The sequence below is a fragment of the Tachyglossus aculeatus genome, chromosome 11, assembly GCF_015852505.1.
Source record: "Tachyglossus aculeatus isolate mTacAcu1 chromosome 11, mTacAcu1.pri, whole genome shotgun sequence".
NCBI lineage: Eukaryota > Metazoa > Chordata > Mammalia > Monotremata > Tachyglossidae > Tachyglossus > Tachyglossus aculeatus.
This window is the reverse complement of record NC_052076.1, coordinates 33,755,856-33,775,341: the sequence shown is the minus strand read 5'-3', so window position 1 is coordinate 33,775,341 and position 19,486 is coordinate 33,755,856. Positions and strand designations below refer to the sequence as shown.

The window sequence follows — 19,486 nt, the reverse complement described above, 5'->3', positions numbered from 1 at the left end:
TGCCCCGGAAGTGCTTCGGAGGGGTGAAGGGAGCCTTGTGGCCCACCCTGGCCAAGCCGCTTCCTTTTTGTCCGACATCTTAGCGAGGAGGAGGCAGCCGCGAAGGCCTCCGAGCCTGCATCATGGTGAGGGGCGTCCACGTGGGGTCTGGGGGGCGTCCAGGACAGTCAATCAATCGCATTTATAATCACGATAGCATTTATTAAGGAGAAGCAGCGTGGCTCAGTGGAGAAGAGCCTGGGCTTTGGAGTCAGAGGTCATGGGTTCGAACCCCGGCTCTGCCAGTTGTCAGCTGTGTGACTTTGGGCAAGTCACTTCACTTCTCTGGGCCTCAGTTATCTCATCTGTAAAATGGGGATTGAAACTGTGAGCCCCACATGGGACAACCTGATCACCTTGTAACCTCCCCAGCGCTTAGAACAGTGCTTTGCACATAGTAAGCGCTTAATAAATGTCGTCATTATTAGTAAGCGCTTACTAGGTGCTAGCTCTCTTCCTCCCTTCAAGGCCCTGCTGAGAGCTCACCTCCTCCAGGAGGCCTTCCCAGACTGAGCCCCTTCCTTCCTCTCCCCCTCGTCCCCTTCTCCATCCCCCCATCTTACCTCCTTCCCTTCCCCACAGCACCTGTATATATGGTTGTACATATTTATCACTCTATTTATTTATTTTACTTGTATATATCTATCCTATTTTTTTTATTTCGTTGGTATGTTTGGTTTTGTTCTCCGTCTCCCCCTTTTAGACTGGGAGCCCACTGTTGGGTAGGGGCCGTCTCTATGTGTTGCCAATTTGTACCTCCCAAGCGCTTAGTACAGCGCTCTGCACATAGTAAGCGCTCAATAAATACGATTGATGACGATGATGCTGATGCAAAGCCCGGTTCTAAGCGCTGGGGAGGTTACAAGGTGGTCGGGTTTTAAAACATTTAAAACAATAAAATGGTTTTAAAACGTTTAAAACAGTAAAATTGTTTTAAAACGTTTAAAACAATAAAATGGCTTTAAAACGTTTAAAACAATAAAATGGTTTTAAAACATTTAAAACAGTAAAATTGTTTTAAAACAATAAAAAGTCAACGAGTGCCCAGGTGCCGAAGCAGCCCTGGAGTGTACATACCCGTGAAGCCATTGGCGAACTGGGAAATGGTCAGCGAAGATCACTTCTCGTGGTTACTGAGCACCGACGCTTCACTTAACCCGTCGACTGCATATATACCTGTATATATGTTTGTACATATTTATTACTCTTTATTTTTCTTGTACATATGTATTCTATTTATTTTATTTTGTTAGTATGCTTGGTTTTGTTCTCTGTCTCCCCCTTCTAGACTGTGAGTCCGCTGTTGGGTAGGGACTGTCTCTATATGTATATATGTTTGTACATATTTATTACTTTATTTTTCTTGTACATATGTATTCTATTTATTTTATTTTGTTAGTATGTTTGGTTTTGTTCTCTGCCTCCCCCTTCTAGACTGTGAGCCCGCTGTTGGGTAGGGACTGTCTCTATATGTATATATGTTTGTACATATTTATTACTCTATTTATCTTGTACATATGTATTCTATTTATTTTATTTTGTTAGTATGTTTGGTTTTGTTCTCTGCCTCCCCCTTCTAGACTGTGAGCCCGCTGTTGGGTAGGGACTGTCTCTATATGTATATATGTTTGTACATATTTATTACTCTATTTATTTATCTAGTACATATGTATTCTATTTATTTTATTTTGTTAGTAAGTTTGGTTTTGTTCTCTGCCTCCCCCTTCTAGACTGTGAGCCCGCTGTTGGGTAGGGACTGTCTCTATATGTATATATGTTTGTACATATTTATTACTCTATTTATTTATCTAGTACATATGTATTCTATTTATTTTATTTTGTTAGTATGTTTGGTTTTGTTCTCTGCCTCCCCCTTCTAGACTGTGAGCCCGCTGTTGGGTAGGGACTGTCTCTATATATGTTTGTACATATTTATTACTCTGTCTTGTACGTATGTATTCTATTTATCTTATTTTGTTGGTATGCTTGGTTTTGTTCTCTGTCTCCCCCTTCTAGACTGTGAGCCCGCTGTTGGGTAGGGACTGTCTCTATGTGTTGCCGACTTGTACTTCCCAAGCGCTTAGTACAGTGCTCTGCACACACAGTAAGCGCTCAATAAATACGATTGATTGATCAGGTTGTCCCAAGGTGGGCTCACAGTCTTAATCCCCATTTTACAGATGGGGGAACTGAGGCCCTCTCCATCCCCCCCATCTTACCTCCTTCCCTTCCCCACATCACCTGTATATATGTATATATGTTTGTACAGATTTATTACTCTATTTTACTTGTACATATCTATTCTATTTATTTTATTTTGTTAGTATGTTTGGTTTTGTTCTCTGTCTCCCCCTTTTAGACCGTGAGCCCACTGTTGGGTAGGGACTGTCTCTAGATGTTGCCAACTTGTAAGAGAAGCAGCGTGGCTCAGTGGAAAAGAGCCCGGGCTTTGGAGTCAGAGGTCATGGGTTCAAATCCCGGCTCCGCCAGTGGTCAGCTGTGTGACTTTGGGCAAGTCACTTCACTTCTCTGAGCCTCAGTTACCTCATCTGTAAAATGGGGATTAAGACTGTGAGCCCCACGTGGGACAACTTGATCACCTTGTATCCCCCCAGCGCTTAGAACAGTGCTCTGCACATAGTAAGCACTTAATAAATGCCATCATTATTATTATTATTGTACTTCCCAAGCGCTTAGTACAGTGCTCTGCACACAGTAAGCGCTCAATAAATACGATTGATGGTGATGATGAAGTGACTTGCCCAAAGTCACACAGCTGACAATTGGAAGAGCTGGGATTTGAACCCATGACCTTTGACTTCAAAGCCCGGGCTCTTGCCGCTGAGCCACGCTGCTTCTCCAAGCAGTTTATTGAGCGCTTACTGTGTGCAGAGCACTGGACTAAGCGCTTGGGAAGTCCAAGTTGGCAACATCTAGAGACGGTCCCTACCCAACAGCGGGCTCACAGTCTAGAAGGGGGAGGCAGACAACAAAACAAAACATACTAACAAAATGCTAACAAATCTAAACAATACTAAAATACAAAATACTAACAAATCCTGTCCAGGACTGGATTGGGGGTGGGGGGGAACTTTCCCTTCCCCACAGCACCTGTATTTATGTTTGTACGGATTTATTACCCTATTTATGTATTTTACTTGTACATATTTATTCTACTTATTTTGTTACTATGTTTTGTTCTCTGTCTCCCCCTTCTAGCCTGTGAGCAACTGTTGGGTAATAATAATAATAATGGCATTTATTAAGCACTTACTATGTGCAAAGCACCGTTCTAAGCGCTGGGGAGGTTACAAGGTGATCAGGTTGTCCCATGGGGGGCTCCCAGTCAATCCCCATTTTACAGATGGGGGAACTGAGGCACAGAGAAGTGAAGTGACTTGCCCAACGTCACACAGCTGGCAATGGGCAGAGCTGGGATTTGAACCCATGACCTCTTGACTTCAAAGCCCGGGCTCTTTCCACTGAGCCACGCTGCTTCGGGACCGTCTCTGTGTTGACAACTTGTACTTCCCAAGCGCTTAGTACAGTGTTCTGCACACAATCAATCAATCGTATTTATTGAGCGCTTACTGTGGGCAGAGCAGTGTACTAAGCGCTTAAGTAAGCGATCAATCATCAATCGTATTTATTGAGCGCTTACTGTGTGCAGAGCACTGTACTAAACGCTTAATAAATACTAATTAACTAAGTGCTCAATAAATACGATTGATTGATTGTACGTATTCTACGTATTTTATTTTGTTACTATGTTTTGTTGTCTGTCTCCCCCTTCTAGACTGTGAGCCCGCTGTTGGGTAGGGACCGTCTCTAGATGTTGCCAACTTGGACTTCCCAAGCGCTTAGTACAGTGCTCTGCACACAGTGAGTGCTCAATAAATACGATTGAATGAATGAATGAATTTAGGTCCGGGAGGAGGCAAGGGCTTCCACTGCCCACAGGCCCACGTGCTCTCAGGCCGCAGGGCAAAGGGTAATCATAATTATAATAATAATAATATTGGTATTTGTTAAGCGCTTACTATATGCCAAGCACTGCTCTAAGCGCTGGGGTAGATACATGGTAATCAAGTTGGCCCACATCACAGTCTTCACCCCCATTTTCCAGATGAGGGAACTGAGGCCTAGTGAAGTGACCTTCATTCGGTTGTATTTGTAGAGCAGTTACTATGTGCAGAGCAGTGTACTAGCTTAGTACTTCTTAGTAGAGAGGCAGCGTTGCTCAGTGGAAAGAGCCCGGGCTTTGGAGTCAGAGGTCATGGGTTCAAATCCCCGCTCTGCCAATTGTCAGCTGTGTGGCTTTTGTTAAGTCACTTCACTTCTCTGGGCCTCAGTTTCCTCATCTGGAAAATGGGGATTAAGACTGCGCGCCCCCGGTGGGACAACCTGATCACCTTGTAACTTCCTCAGTGCTTTGCACATAGTGAGCACTTAATGCCACCATTGTTATTAGTACAGCGCTTAAGCCCCTGGGAGTCAGATGACAGGGGTTCTAATCCTGCCTCCGCCGCTTGCCTGCTGTGTGACTTTGGGCAAGCCACTTCACTTCTCTGTGCCTCAGTTCCCTCATCTGGAAAATGGGGATGAAGATTGTGAGCCCCATGTGGGACAACCCGATTGCCTTGTATCTACCCTGGTGCTTAAAACAGTGCTTGGCACATTGTAAGCCGCTTAACAAATGCCATCATTATTATTACTATTCATTCATTCGTATTTTATTTATACGACTGAGCCCTATCCCCCCACCTTACCTCCTTCCCCTCCCCACAGTACCTGTATATATGTTTGTACGTATTTATTACTCTATTTTATTTGTCCATATTTATTCTATTTTATTTTGTTAATATGTTTGGTTTTGTTCTCTGTCTCCCCCTTTTAGACTGTGAGCCCACTGTTGGTTAGGGACCATCTCTCTATGTTGCCAACTTGTACTTCCCAAGCGCTTAGTCCAGTGCTCTGCACACAGTAAGCACTCAATAAATACGATTACTATTAGTAGTAGTAGTAGTAGTACGGTGCTCTGCACACAGTAAGCGCTCAATAAATACGATTATTATTAGTAGTAGTAGTACAGTGCTCTGCACACAGTAAGTGCCCAATAAATATGATTATTATTAGTAGTAGTAGTATAGTGCTCTGCACACAGTAAGTGCCCAATAAATACAAATATTAGTAGTGGTAGTAGTACAGTGCTCTGCACACAGTAAGTGCTCAATAAATACGATTGAATGAATGAATGAGTACTTAGCGCTGGGAAAGTACAATTCGACCTGCCCAAAGTCACACCTGGGATTAGAACCCAGGTCCTTTTGACGCCCAGGCTTAATCAAGCAATCAGTCAATCATCATCATCATCAATCGTATTTATTGAGCGCTTACTGTGTGCAGAGCAATCGTATTTATTGAGCGCTTACTGTGTGCAGAGCACTGGACTAATCAATCCATCAATCAATCAATCGTATTTATTGAGAGCAGAGCAGTGCACTGTACTACTACTACTACTACTAATAATAATAATCATATTTATTGAGCGCTTACTGTGTGCACAGCAGTGTACTAAGCGCTTGGGATGTACAAGCTGGCAACATCTAGAGACAGTCCCTACCCAATAGTGGGCTCACAGTCTAGAAGGGGGAGACAGAGAACAAAACCAAACGTACTAACAAAATAAAATAAATAGAATAGACGGGTACAAGTAAAATAAATAGAGTAATAAATATGTACAAACATATATACAGGTGCTGTGGGTAAGGGAAGGAGGTAAGATGTGGGGGATCGAGAGGGGGTCGTGGGGGAGAGGAAGGAAGGGGCTCAGTCTGGGAAGGCCTCCTGGAGGAGGTGAGCTCGCAGTAGGGCCTTGAAGACTAAGCGCTTGGGAAGTACAAGTTGGCAGCAATCCACTCTGCCATGCCAGGGCGGGGGGAGAGGGGAGGCCCAGACCAGCCCCCCATATCACCTCATCTCCCCCCTGCAGCCGCCCAAGGACGACAAGAAGAAGAAAGATGCCGGCAAGTCTGCCAAAAAGGACAAGGACCCCGTGAACAAGTCGGGGGGCAAGGCCAAGAAGAAGGCAAGGCAGACCGTCCCCCTCCCGCGTTTTCCTTCCCGCTGTGGGCCGGCTCGGTACCCCTCTTCCCACCGGACCCCGCGGCCAGGGACGGGGGAGGAGGGAGGCCGGGCGGGAGACTAGTGGCCATGGTAACCCGCCCCCCCCGCTTTGCATCCGAGCAGAAGTGGTCCAAGGGGAAGGTTCGCGACAAGCTGAACAACCTGGTGCTGTTCGACAAAGCCACGTACGAGAAGCTGTGCAAGGAGGTGCCCAACTACAAGCTCATCACCCCCGCCGTGGTCTCGGAGAGACTGAAGATCCGCGGGTCCCTGGCCCGGGCGGCGCTGCAGGAGCTGCTCAGCAAAGGTGAGAGTCCCATCGGTCGGGTTTAGTGAGCGCTTGCTGCGGGCGGGGCACTGTACTGAGCGCTTAGTGAAGGGGGCGGCCAGGTGCGTGGTGAGCCGGGGGCAAAGGAAGCGGGCACCACATAGAGTAATAATGGGGATGAAGACTGAGCCCCCGTGGGACAACCTGATCACCTTGTAACCTCCCCAGCGCTTAGAACGGTGCTTAATACATTATTATTATTAATAATATCTTAACATGTAGTTAAGACTGTCTTCTCTTAGAGGAAGCAGCGTGGCTCAGTGGAAAGAGCCCGGGCTTTGGAGTCAGAGGTCATGGGTTCAAATCCCAGCTCCGCCACTTGTCAGCTGGGTGACTTTGGGCAAGTCACTTCTCTGGGCCCTCAGGTCCCTCATCTGTAAAATGGGGATGAAGACTGAGCTCCTCGTGGGACAACCTGATTACCTTGTACCTACCCCAGCGCTTAGAACAGTGCTTTGCACATAGTAAGCGCTTAACAAATACCAACATTATTATTATTATATAGTATAATGGCAACGGAGAGCATTTCCGTATATTGCCTCTTCTGCTTCTGACATGATTGAATCAATTCTCAGGATCGGCTTTAGGCGTCTTGGACTTGATTTGGGTGATGTGCCAAAGGCCTACACATTTCATTTCACTTATGGATGCTGACTGCAGCCGTACTTTCTCTGACTCTTTTGGGATAAAATACTCCTGCAACCATTGTTTCTTTAATTAGCAACTAGATGTCTCCCCCTTCTAGACTGTGAGCCCACTGTTGGGTAGGGACTGTCTCTCTATGTTGCCTGTTTGTACTTCCCAAGCGCTTAGTACAGTGCTTGAGTAAGCGCTCAATAAATACGACTGATTGATTTCCTCCCCTTTGCCTTTCCTCCCCAGGCCTCATCAAGCTGGTGTCCAAACACAGAGCCCAGGTCATCTACACCAGGAACACCAAAGGCGGTGATGCCCCGGCCGGGGGTGAGGACGCGTGAATCGGTGAGAGAGAAGGGGCCGGAGCGACGGGTGGACGGGGAAAAGCCCAGCCTGCGGGCGCCCTCCCCTTCTCTGAACCCTCTTTATTTCTCTTTCCAGGTCTGATTTTTGTAAATCTAAACATTAAATATTGAAAAACAACTTCTGGCCTTGTGGTTTGTCACGAGGAAGAGCAAGGAGAACAGAGGTAATACTTTTATTTGCAGGCACAGCACAGAGAGAGGGAGAGGGCGAGCAATGGGGTCCGGCTTCAGTTCTTGGCTTTGCGGGCCCGGGCTCCTCTGGCCCCGGTTTCCGCTCTGAATTGGTGGCTGGAAAGCAGCAAGCAGGATTTGGGTTAAACGGGTGCCTGGAGCCGGCGGTGGGTGGGTCCCGCTCCCCTCCGCGCCCCTTCCCCCTTACCGGGATTGCCAGCGCCGCCCATTGTTCCACACGCGGCCGAAGGAAGGCAGCCAGCCCGCATCCGTGCTGGAGCTGTGGTCGAAGTTGGCCCCCACCCGCTCCGGGGGCAGCTGCCTCACTTTCTGCTTTTCTTCTGCAAACAGTCATTTGATGATGATGATGATGGCATTTATTAAGCGCTTACTATGTGCAAAAAAGCACCGTTTTAAGCCTTGGGGAGGTTACAAGGTGATCAGGTTGTCCCACGGGGGGGGCTCACAGTCTTCATCCCCATTTTCCAGATGAGGGAACTGAGGCATAGAGAAGTGTAGTGACTTGCCCAAAGCCACATGGCTGACAATTGGCGGAGCCGGGGTTTGAACCCATGACTGATGACTCCAAAGCCCGGGCTCTTTCCACTGAGCCACGCTGCTTCTCATTTGTGTTTGAATGCAGACTTCCCCAGACTGAGCCCCCTCCCTACCTCCTTCCCCACACAGCACCTGTATATATGTTTGTACAGATTTATTACTCTTATTTACTTTACTTGTACATATTTACTATTCTATTTACTTTGTCAATGGTGTGCATCTAGCTTTACTTCTATTTATTCTGATGACTTGACACCTGACCACATTTTGTTTCGTTGTCCGTCTCCCCCTTCTAGATTGTGAGCCCGTTGCTGGGTAGGGACCGACTCTATATGTTCCCAACTTGTACTTCCCAAGCACTTAGTATAGTTCATTCAGTCGTATACAGTGCTCTGCACACAGTAAGTGCTCAATAAATGCTAATGAATGAATGAATGCGGGCACAGCACTGTACTAAGTGCTTGGGAGAGTAATAATAATGATGGTATTTGTTAAGCACTTACTATGGGCCAAGCACTGTTCTAAGCGCTGGGGTAGATACAAGGTAATCAGGTTGTCCCATGTGGGGCCCTCGGTCTTCATCTCCATTTTACAGATGAGGGAACTGAGGCCCAGAGAATTTAAGTGACTTGCTCAAGGTCACAGAGCAGACAAGTGGCAGAACCGGAATTAGAACCCAGGCCGGTGCTCTATCCTCTACACCACTGGCCCCTGACACTATACAACAGTGGGTAGAGGGCGGATCAGAGGGCCCCTCCCTCATTCATTCATTTATTCGATTGTATTTATTGAGCGCTTACTGTGTGCAGAGCACTGTACTAAGCGCTTGGGAAGTCCAAGTTGGCAACATATAGAGACGGTCCCTACCCAGTCTAGAAGGGGGAGACAGACAACAAAACAAAAGCATATTAACAAGATGAAATAAATAGAACAAATATGTACAAATAAAATAAATAGTGATAAACACATACAAATATATAAAGATGCGGGGCAGATGGGGAGGGGGCTCAGTCTGGGAAGGCCTCCTGGAGGAGGTGAGCTCTCAGGGCTTTGAATAATAATAATGATGGTGTTTGTTAAGTGCTTACTATGTGCAAAGCACTGTTCTAAGCGCTGGGGAGGTTACAAGATGATCAGGTTGTCCCACGGGGGGGGCTCACAATCTTAATCCCCATTTTACAGATGAGGCCACTGAGGCACAGAGAAGTGAAGTGACTTGCCCAAAGTCACACAGCTGACAACTGGCGGAGCCTGAAGGGAGCCCTCCTCCTCCATGCCTTGATGGAGTCACTTACTTTCTTTGAGAAACTCCTCATAGGATGGTCCAATTTCCTGGGCAGGTGGTGGGGCCTCAGGCTCCTCAGCCTGGAGCCAGGGAGGTGTGGCTCCTGGAAGGAGGGAGAATGGAATAGGCCATGATGGATGGAGATCCCAAGGACTCCGTGGAGAAGGAGAGGGGACTGGGCCTTACCTGTGTGAATGTTGCCCCTCCCTGGAACATCCTGGCGTGGTGGAAAGAGTCCAGTTAGTCCGGCAGACTGGACATTGAACCAGGGCCACCCACACTCCCGCCCTGGTCCGTCCTAGCGTGTGCAGAACGCTGTACTAAGCACTTGGGAGAGTGTAACCTAACACACATTCCCTGCCCACAGCGAGCCCACATTCCTTCTATATACCAGCCCGCACCCTCTGCTGCTAACCTCCTCACCGTGCCTCATCATCATCAATCGTATTTATTGAGCACTTACTGTGTGCAGAGCACTGTACAAAGCGCTTGGGAAGTACAAGTTGGCAACATATAGAGACAGTCCCTACCCAACAGTGGGCTCCCAGTCTAAAAGGGGGAGATGGAACAAAACCAAACATTCTAACAAAATAAAATAAATAGAATAGATATGTACAAGTAAAATAAATAAATAAATAGAGTAATAAATATGTACAAACATATATACAGGTGCTGTGGGGAAGGGAAGGAGGTAAAATGGGGGGGGATGGAGAGGGGGACAAGGGGGGAGAGGAAGGAAGGGGCTCAGTCTGGGAAGGCCTCCTGGAGGAGGTGAGCTCTCAGTAGCCTCATTCTCCCTTGTCCCACCGTCGACCCCCCCACCCACGTCCTCCCCCTGGCCCGGAATGCCCCCAATCCCTCTGCCCATCCGCCAAGCTAGCTCTCTTCCTCCCTTCAAAGCCCTACTGCGAGCTCACCTCCTCCAGGAGGCCTTCCCACACTGAGCCCCCTCCTCATCCCCCTGCCTTACCTCCTTCTCCTCCCCACAGCACCTATATATATGCATATGTTTGTACTATACAAACTCTATTTTACTTGTACATATTTATTTTGTTAATTTGTTTTGTTGCCTGTCTCCCCCTTCTAGACTGTGAGCCCGCTGTTGGGTAGGGACCGTATCCAGATGTTGCCAACTTCCCAAGCGCTTAGTCCAGTGCTCTGCACACAGTAAGCGCGTCAATAAATACGATTTGATTGATTGATAATGGCCTCTATATGTTGCCAACTTGGACTTCCCAAGCGCTTAGTCCAGTAGCTCTGCACACAGTAAGCGCTCAATAAATACCACTACCTCCTACGGGCCTCTCGCCTATCTATCCCAGGACGGCCTTCTCCCTTTACCTGGTGCCCGATAAACGTCAGGGGCTGCGCCTCCTCCATCCAGTCGAGCTGTGGGGGGCTCAGCCGGGCTGGGGGTTGCCATGCAGTAGACTCCTGGACCCCTTCCCTAGAAGAGGAGAACCCAGGCCAGCCTCCCTCAGTGCCACCGGGCCCCTCCGTCCCCTCTCCCCCCTCTTACCTGTCACAAGTCCCGGGCCGGTTGCAGAGGGCAGAGCAGCCCTCTCCTGGGTCTGGGGCCGCCTGAGACTGAGTTCGATTCAGGAAAGACCGGTGTGGACCGTAGGGGTTTGCCGCCCGGCCCCTCCCCACGACCCCCAGCCCCCCATCTTGCGCTCCTCCCCAACACACGCGCGCCGAGAGTTGAGCCAGGATGGTGAAGGGCACCCCCAGCCAAGGAACGGCTAGGAAAGGCCCTCCCGTCCCCAACGAGGACCAGACACTGTGGATACGGTGGCTCCGGAGCTCCCGGGCAAAACAAACCTCTAACACGGACCGGACCAACTCCTGACGGCTCTGATCCACCTGCCGGATCTCGGCTGCCATCTGGGTTTGGGGGGAAATGTATAAAAATGGGGGTCGGGCCCCAATTCAGGAGAACCGGGGACCCCAGCCCCCACACCCCACTCACCTCCTTGATCACCCGATCCTCCTTCTCCTCAAAGGAGTCCAGGGCTTTGGCCAAGGACTTCTTGAACCTGGAAGAGAAGAGGTGGTGAGGGTGGAGGGGTAGGGACTGTCTATATGTTACCAACTTGTACTTCCCAAGCGCTTAGTACAGTGCTCTGCACACAGTAAGCACTCAATAAATACGATTGATGATGACGATGGAGGCTGGACCCTACTCTAAACACTATCTGTCCCAGAAATCGTCCCTAAACACCTTAGATCAACAGTTTTACTCCAGCCTATTCCAAAAGGCTTCCTGACTGGGTCCGATATTCACAAGGTACTTCTAATGCCAGTAAAACACGGGGAATTCTGCAAGCCACTTCAAACCACTCTTAACAACCTGCCACGGCAGTAGCCGTCTACATCTACAATGCCTGTGGGTGGCCATTCATTCAACTGTATTTACTGAACGCTTACTGGGTGCAGAGCACTGTACTAAGTGCTTGGGAAAGTACAGTACAAAAATAAAACATAAAGGACTAAAAAGCCACACAAACAGCAGCATGGCCTAATGGAAACTGCATGGGTCTCAATTTCCTCAACTGTAATAATAATAATAATGATGTTGGTATTTGTTAAGTGCTTACTATGTGTCAAGCACTGTTCTAAGCGCTGGGGGGGGGAATACAAGATCATTCATTCAATCGTATTTATTGAGCGCTTAATGTGTGCAGAGCACTGTACTAAGCGCTTGGGAAGTACAAGTTGGCAGCATATAGAGACGGTCCCTACCCACCAGTGGGCTTGCAGTCTAGAAGGGGGAGACAATGAAGCAAAACATGTAAACCAAACAGAATAAATATGTACAAGTAAAATAGAGTAATAAATCTGTACAAACATATATACATATCTATAGGTGGTGTGGGGAGGGGAAGGAGGTAAGGCGGGGAGGAGGGGGAGAGGGAGGGGGCTCAGTAGTTCATTCAATCGTATTTATTGAGCACTTACTGTGTGCAGAGCACTGGACTAAGCACTTGGGAAGTCCAAGTTGGCAACATATAGAGACGGTCCCTACCCTACAGCGGGCTCACAGTCTAGAAGGGGGGAGACAGACAATGAAACAAAACATGTAAACCAAATAATAAATAGAATAAATATGTACAAGTAAAATAAATAGGGTAATAAATCTGTACAAACATATACATATATACAGGTGCTGTGGGGCGGGGAAGGAGGTAAGGTTGGGGGGATAGGGAGGGGAAGGAGGGGGCTCAGTCAGGAGTTCTGACCTACTGTGAACTCTTCCAACAAGGCTGATAACCTGCTAACAGTCCATGTTAGGGGTGAGGCTGTAAATTCGTTGTGAACGAGCGCTCAGAATATTGTCCTGCACAGGGTATGGGTTCCATCAAAAAAATCACTGATTGGTCCATGTTAGGGGTGAGGCTGAAAACTCGCTGTGAACGAGCACTCAGTATATTGTCCTGCACAGAGTACGGGTTCCATCAAAAAAATCACTGATTGGTCCGTGTTAGGGGTGAGACTGTAAACTCTATATTGTCCTGCACAAAGTACGGGTTCCATCCAAAAAATCACTGATTGATTCCCTGTTTGTTGGTGGTCTAGCCCCCCGACAGGCGGTCCTCAGTTTAAGGGGCACCCGAAGGGCTGGGGGAGGGTAGTTCGTCGTCTAGACTGAGTGGAGTCCAGTGACCCCTCGCTTGGACCCCCTCCCCATCTTCAAAGCCCTTCTAAAACCACTTCTCTAACCTCATCTCCCACCTTATTTCCCCCTGTTAATATACGACTCTGTCTCCCCTAATTCAACCGTACTTATGGAGCGCTTACTGTGTGCGGACCACTGTATTTTTCATTCAGTCGTATTTATTGAGCGCTTACTGTGTGCAGAGCACTGGACTAGACTTCTAGACTGTGAGCACTTCTAGACTGAGCCCTGTTGGGTAGGGACTGTCTGTATATGTTGCCAACTTGTACTTTCCAAGCGCTTAGTACTGTGCTCTGCACACAGTAAGCGCTCAATAAATATGATTGATTAAGCGCCTGGGAAGTCCAGGTTGGCAACATAGAGAGACGGTCCCTACCCAACAGCGGGCTCACAGTCTAGAAGGGGGAGACAGACAACAAATCAATCAATCAATCGTATTTATTGAGCGCTTACTGTGTGCAGAGCACTGTACTAAGCGCTTGGGAAGTACAAGTTGGCAACATATACAGACAGTCCCTACCCAACAGTGGGCTCACAGTCTGGAAGGGGGAGACAGAGAACAAAACATATTAACAACATAAAATAAATAGAATAGTAAATATGTACAAGTAAAAGAAATAGAATAATCTGTATAAACATAGCCACTCATTCATTCAATCGTATTTATTGAGCGCTGACTGTGTGCAGAGCACTGGACTAAGCGCCTGGGAAGTCCAAGTTGGCAACACATAGAGACGGCCCCTACCCAACAGCGGGCTCACAGTCTAGAAGGGGGAGACAGACAACAAAACATATTGACATAAAATAAATAGAATAGTAAATATGTACAAGTAAAAGAAATAGAATAATCTGTATAAACATATTCACTCATTCATTCAATCGTATTTATTGAGCGCTGACTGTGTGCAGAGCACTGGACTAAGCGCCCGGGAAGTCCAAGTTGGCAACACATGGAGACGGTCCCTACCCAACAGCGGGCTCACAGTTGAGAAGGGGGAGACAGACAACAAAACATATTAACAACATAAAATAAATAGAATAGTAAATATGTACAAGTAAAAGAAATAGAATAACCAATCTGTATAAACATATTCACTCACTCATTCAATCGTATTTATTGAGCACTTACTGTGTGCGGAGCACTGTACTAAGCGCTTGTTAAGCACAAGTTGGCAACACAACACACTGTACTAAATGCTTAATCACTTATAATAATAATGATGGCATCTATTAAGCGCTTACTGTGCGCAAAGCACTAGTTCTAAGCGCTGGGGAGGTTACAAGGTGATCAGGTTGTCCCACGGGGGGCTCACAGTCTTCATCCCCATTTTACAGATGAGGGAACTGAGGCCCAGAGAAGTGAAGTGACTTGCCCAAAGTCACACAGCTGGCAATTGGCAGAGCCAGGATGTGAACCCCTGACCTCGGGCTCCAAAGCCCGGGCTCTTTCCACTGAGCCACGCTGCTTCTCTGTGACTGCTTATGGTACTCACGCAACCCCCTCCTCCCAGCAGTTACATCCGTATCTTTAATGCTCGGTTGCTTCCAATCAATCACGTTTAGTGAGCACTTACTATGCTCAGAGCACTTTAATAATAATAATGATAATGGCATTTATTAAGCACTTACTATGCGCAAAGCACTGTTCTAAGTGCTGGGGAGGTTACAAAGTGATCAGGTTGTCCCTCGAGGAGCTCACGGTCTTAATCTCCATTTTACAGATGAGGTCACCGAAGCACAGACGAGTTGACTTGCCCACACAGCTGACAATCGGCAGAGCCTGGATTTGAACCCATGACCTCTGACTCCAAAGCCCGGGCTCTTTCCACTGAGCCACGCTGCTTCTCTACTTTACTAAACACTTGGGACAGTTCAATAAAATGGAAATAGCAGACACGTTCCCTGCCCATAAGGAGCTCACAATCTAGCAGGAATTTTAATGTCTGCCTCCTAGAAGATCCTCGAGGCCAGGGATAGTGTCTACGTAGGCTACTGTACCTTCCCAAGAGCTTAGAGAAGCAGCGTGGCTCAGTGGAAAGAGCCCGGGCTTTGGAGTCAGAGGTCCTGGGTTCGAATCCCAGCTCCGCCACACGTCTGCTGTGTGACCTTGGGCAAGTCACTTAACTTCTCTGAGCCTGTTACCTCATCTGTAAAATGGGGATTAATAATAACAACAATAATGATGGCATTTATTAAGCGCTTACTATGTGCAAAGCACTGTTCTAAGCACTGGGGAGGTTACAAGGTGATCAGGTTGTCCCACGGAGGGCTCACAGTCTTAATGCCCATCTTACAGATGAGGGAACTGAGGCACAGAGAAGTTAAGTGACTTGCCCAAAGTCAACTGGCGGAGCCGGGATTTGAACCCATGACCTCTGACTCCAAAGCCCGGGCTCTTTCCACTGACCCACGCGGCTTCTCTAAGACTGTGAGCCCCACGTGGGACAACCTGATCACCTTGTATCCTCCCCAGTTCTTAGAACAGGGATTTGCACATAGTAAGCGTTCAACAAATGCCATCATTACTATTATTAGGTCAGAGCTCTGCACAAAGTAAGCGGTCAATAAATACCGACGTGTCTACAAATTCTGTTCTGTTGTACTCTCCCAAGCGCTTAGCTCAGTGCTCTACTGAGCTCACCTCCTCCAGGAGGCCTTCCCACACTGAGCCCCCTCCTTCCTCTCCCCCTCCTCACCTCCTTCCCCTCCCCACAGCACCTATAAATATATATGTATATGTTTATACTATTTATTACTCTATTTTACTTGCACATATTTATTCTATTTATTTTATTTCGTTAATATGTTTTGTTTTGTTGTCCGTCTCCCTCTTCTAGACTGTGGGCCCGCTGTTGGGTAGGGACCGTCTCTATATGTTGCCGACTTCCCAAGTGCTTAGTACAGTGCTCTGCACACAGTAAGCGCTTAATAAATACCACTGAATGAATGAATGAATGCTCTGCCGCTTGACAAATATGATTGAGTCCACCGCATTCATTCATTCAATCGCATTTATTGAGCGCTTACTGTGTGCACAGCACTGGACTAAGCGCTTGGGAAGTACAAGTTGGCAACATACAGAGACGGTCCCTACCCAACAGTGGGCTCACAGTCTAGAAGGGGGAGACAGAGAACAAAACAAAACATATTAACAAAATAAAATAAATAGACTAGATATGTACAAGTAAAATAAATAGAGTAATAAATACGTACAAACATATATACAGGTGCTGTGGGGAAGGAGGTACGATGGGGGGGGATGGAGAGGGGGACAAGGGGAAAGACTGTGAGCCCGCCGTGGGACAGCCTGATCACCTTGTAACCTCCCCAGCGATTAGAACAGCGCTTTGCGCATAGTAAGCGCTTAATAAACGCCATCATCATCATCATCATCACCCTGGATGCCATCGCGCTGGCCGAAGGCGACGAGGATCCGCTCGTCGTGCACCCCGTGAGCCCTTCCTGCCCATCCTCCAGCACGCCCCTTCCCCAAACTGACCGTGCGTAGTCCTGCGGGGAGACTATGAATTTCTCCTTCAGCTGGGCTTCCGCCTTGTTCTCCCACCAGAACTTGTTGGTGGCTTTCTTGTGCTCGGGGCTGCGGGAGAAGAGGACAAGATCAGGATGATCCGCGCGTCGATGCCCGGGTAGGGGGGCGATGGGAAACCGGCCCGCCGCCCCATTGGGAGCTGCCCCCTCTAGACTGTAAGCTCGCTGCAGACAGGGGTCCAGCCTGACAGCTCTGTTATATTGCCATGTGCTTAGTACAGTGCTCGGCACATAGCAGACACTCAGTAACCAATCAATGGTACTTACTGAGCGCTTACTATGTGCAGAGCACTAGCAAGTCCTGGGGAGAGTACAACAGAATTAATAATAATCGTATTTATTGAGCGCTCACTGTGTGCAGAGCACTGGACTAAGCACTTGGGAAGTCCAAGTTGGCAACATCTAGAGACGGTCCCTACCCAACAGCAGGCTCACAGTCTAGAAGGGGGAGACAGAAACAAAACCAAACATATGAACAAAATAAAATAGAATAAATATTCATTCATTCATTCAATGGCATTTATTGAGCGCTTACTGTGTGCAGAGCACTGGACTAAGCGCTTGGGAAGTCCAACTTGGCAACATATAGAGACGGTCCCTAACCAACAGTGGGCTCACAGTCTAAAAGGGGGAGACGGACAACAAAACATATTAACAAAATAAAATAAACAGCATAAATATGTACAAATAAAATACAGTAATAAATCCATACACACATATATACATATATACTCTGCCCATCCGCCAAGCTAGCTCTCTTCCTCCCTTCAAGGCCCTACTGAGAGCTCACCTCCTCCAGGAGGCCTTCCCAGACGGAGCCCCTTCCTTCCTCTCCTCCTCGTCCCCCTCTCCATCCCCCCATCTTACCTCCTTCCCTTCCCCACAGCACCTGTATATATGTATATATGTCCGTACATATTTGTTACTCTATTTATTTTACTTGTACCTATCTATCCTATTTATTTTATTTTGTTAGTATGTTTGGTTTTGTTCTCTGTCTCCCCCTTCTAGACTGTGAGGCCGCTGTTGGGTAGGGACCGTCTCTAGATGTCGCCAACTTGGACTTCCCAAGCGCTTAGTCCAGTGCTCTGCACACAGTAAGCGCTCAATAAATACGATTGACTGATTGTGGGGAGGGGAAGGAGGTAAGGCGGGGGCGAAGGAGGGGGAGAGGAAAGAGGGGGCTCAGTCTGGGAAGGCCTCCTGGAGCCGTGAGTGTGAATGACAGAGTGAGTGTGAATGAGTGAATGTGAGAGTGTGAGTGAGGGAGAGTGAGTGTGAATGAGTGTGAGACTGTGAATGAGAGTGTGAGTGTGTGAATGGGAATGTGAGCGTGTGAATGAGAATGTGAGCGTGTGAAAGAGTGTGTGTGTGAATGAGTGAGCGTGTGAATGAGTGTGAGTGTGTGAATGAGAGTGTGAATGAGAGTGTATATATGTATATATGCTTGTACATATTTTTTACTCTATTTATTTTATTTGTACATACCTATTCTATTTATTTTATTTTGTGAGTATGTTTGGTTTTGTTCTCTGTCTCCCCCTTTTAGACTGTGAGCCCGCTGTTGGGTAGGGACCGTCTATATGTTGCCAACTTGGACTTCCCAAGCGCTTAGTCCAGTGCTCTGCACACAGGAAGCGCTCAATAAATACGACTGATGATGATGATGATGATGAATGAGAGTGTGAGCGTCTGAATGAGCGTGAGCGTGTGAATGAGTGTGAGCGTCTGAATGAGTGTGAGCGTCTGAATGAGTGTGATTGTGAATGAGTGTGAGCGTGTGAATGTGTGTGAATGAGACAGTGTGAGCATGTGAATGCAAGTGAGTGTAAATGACAGTGTGAATGAGTGTGAATGAGATTGTGAGTGTGAATGAGTGTGAGTACAAATGAGCGAGTGAGTCTGAGTGTGTGAATGAGAGTGTGAGAGCGAGTGAATGAGAATGCGTGTGAATGACAGAGTGAGTGTGAGATGTGAGGGAGGGAGAGTGAGTGTGAGTGCGGGTGTGAGGAGGGAGGCGGGCGGTTGGGGTGGGGTGTCGGGGTGTGTGGGGTGTCACCTGGCGAGGTGCTGGAGGAGTCCGGCGTGCGGGAGTGTGAGGGCCCCGACCTGCCGCTCGGTGGGCACGGGCCGCTGGCAGCAGGGGCACCACCACCGGACCCGCGGCGCCCCCGCCCCCGCCGCCGCCTCCGGGCCGCCCGCGGACCGCTCCACACGCGCCGCGCCCAGCGCCTTGCGGGCCGCATCCACCTGACGACCGGGACCGGGACCGGGGGGAGGGGAGGGGAAAATGGAGGTCAGGGCCGCCCGGGCCCGTCCCCCCGTCCCCCCCGTCCCCCCCCCCGCGGCCGGACCTGGGGCATCAGACGGGCCAGGGCCAACTGCAGCTGCCGCCGGTGCTTGCGGCTGTACACGTGGCCGCGGCCCGAGAAGAAGGTCTGCCGGCACAGCGGGCACCGAAACGCCCGACCCATCGCCGCCACGGCAAAGCCCTTCTCCTCCTCCTCCTCCTCCTCGTCGTCGTCCTCCTCCTCCTCCTGCTCCTGTTCCGCCACCGCCCCCTTACGTGGCTACGTCACCACGTCGCTACGCGCCCCCGTCCCCGCCTTACGTTCTCTGACCCCCCCCCCCTCCCCCCAGGGGCGGAGCTTGGTGTGGGGCGGCCCGGAGTGGCGGCCAGCCTACTGCGCCTGCGCGAATAGCCGGGCGGCTGGGGGTGTGGGGGGAGGAGAGGGTGTCGTGTATGCGCGTGC

General features: G+C 48.6%; 2 protein-coding genes across 2 annotated transcripts; one reads left to right on the top strand and one right to left on the bottom strand.

Annotated features, from left to right (window-relative positions):
* The first annotated feature begins 33 nt into the window (after positions 1–33).
* Positions 34–7,612, top strand: RPS25 (ribosomal protein S25). Its single transcript, XM_038754811.1, has 5 exons — positions 34–125; positions 6,032–6,127; positions 6,289–6,472; positions 7,376–7,474; positions 7,571–7,612. The coding sequence occupies exons 1-4, from the start codon at positions 123–125 to the stop codon at positions 7,468–7,470; spliced, it is 378 nt and encodes a 125-aa protein (XP_038610739.1). The 5' UTR covers positions 34–122; the 3' UTR covers positions 7,471–7,474; positions 7,571–7,612.
* On the bottom strand, positions 7,541–19,215 carry CENATAC (centrosomal AT-AC splicing factor). The gene is made up of 11 exons (XM_038754810.1): positions 19,088–19,215; positions 18,793–18,983; positions 16,684–16,782; positions 11,478–11,544; positions 11,330–11,392; positions 11,028–11,095; positions 10,850–10,955; positions 9,695–9,725; positions 9,519–9,611; positions 7,874–8,006; positions 7,541–7,782 (listed from the first exon to the last, which is right to left on the bottom strand). Exons 1-11 carry the CDS (start codon positions 19,205–19,207, stop codon positions 7,722–7,724), a joined length of 1,032 nt encoding a protein of 343 aa, XP_038610738.1. The 5' UTR covers positions 19,208–19,215; the 3' UTR covers positions 7,541–7,721.
* Between the last annotated feature and the right edge of the window lie 271 nt (positions 19,216–19,486).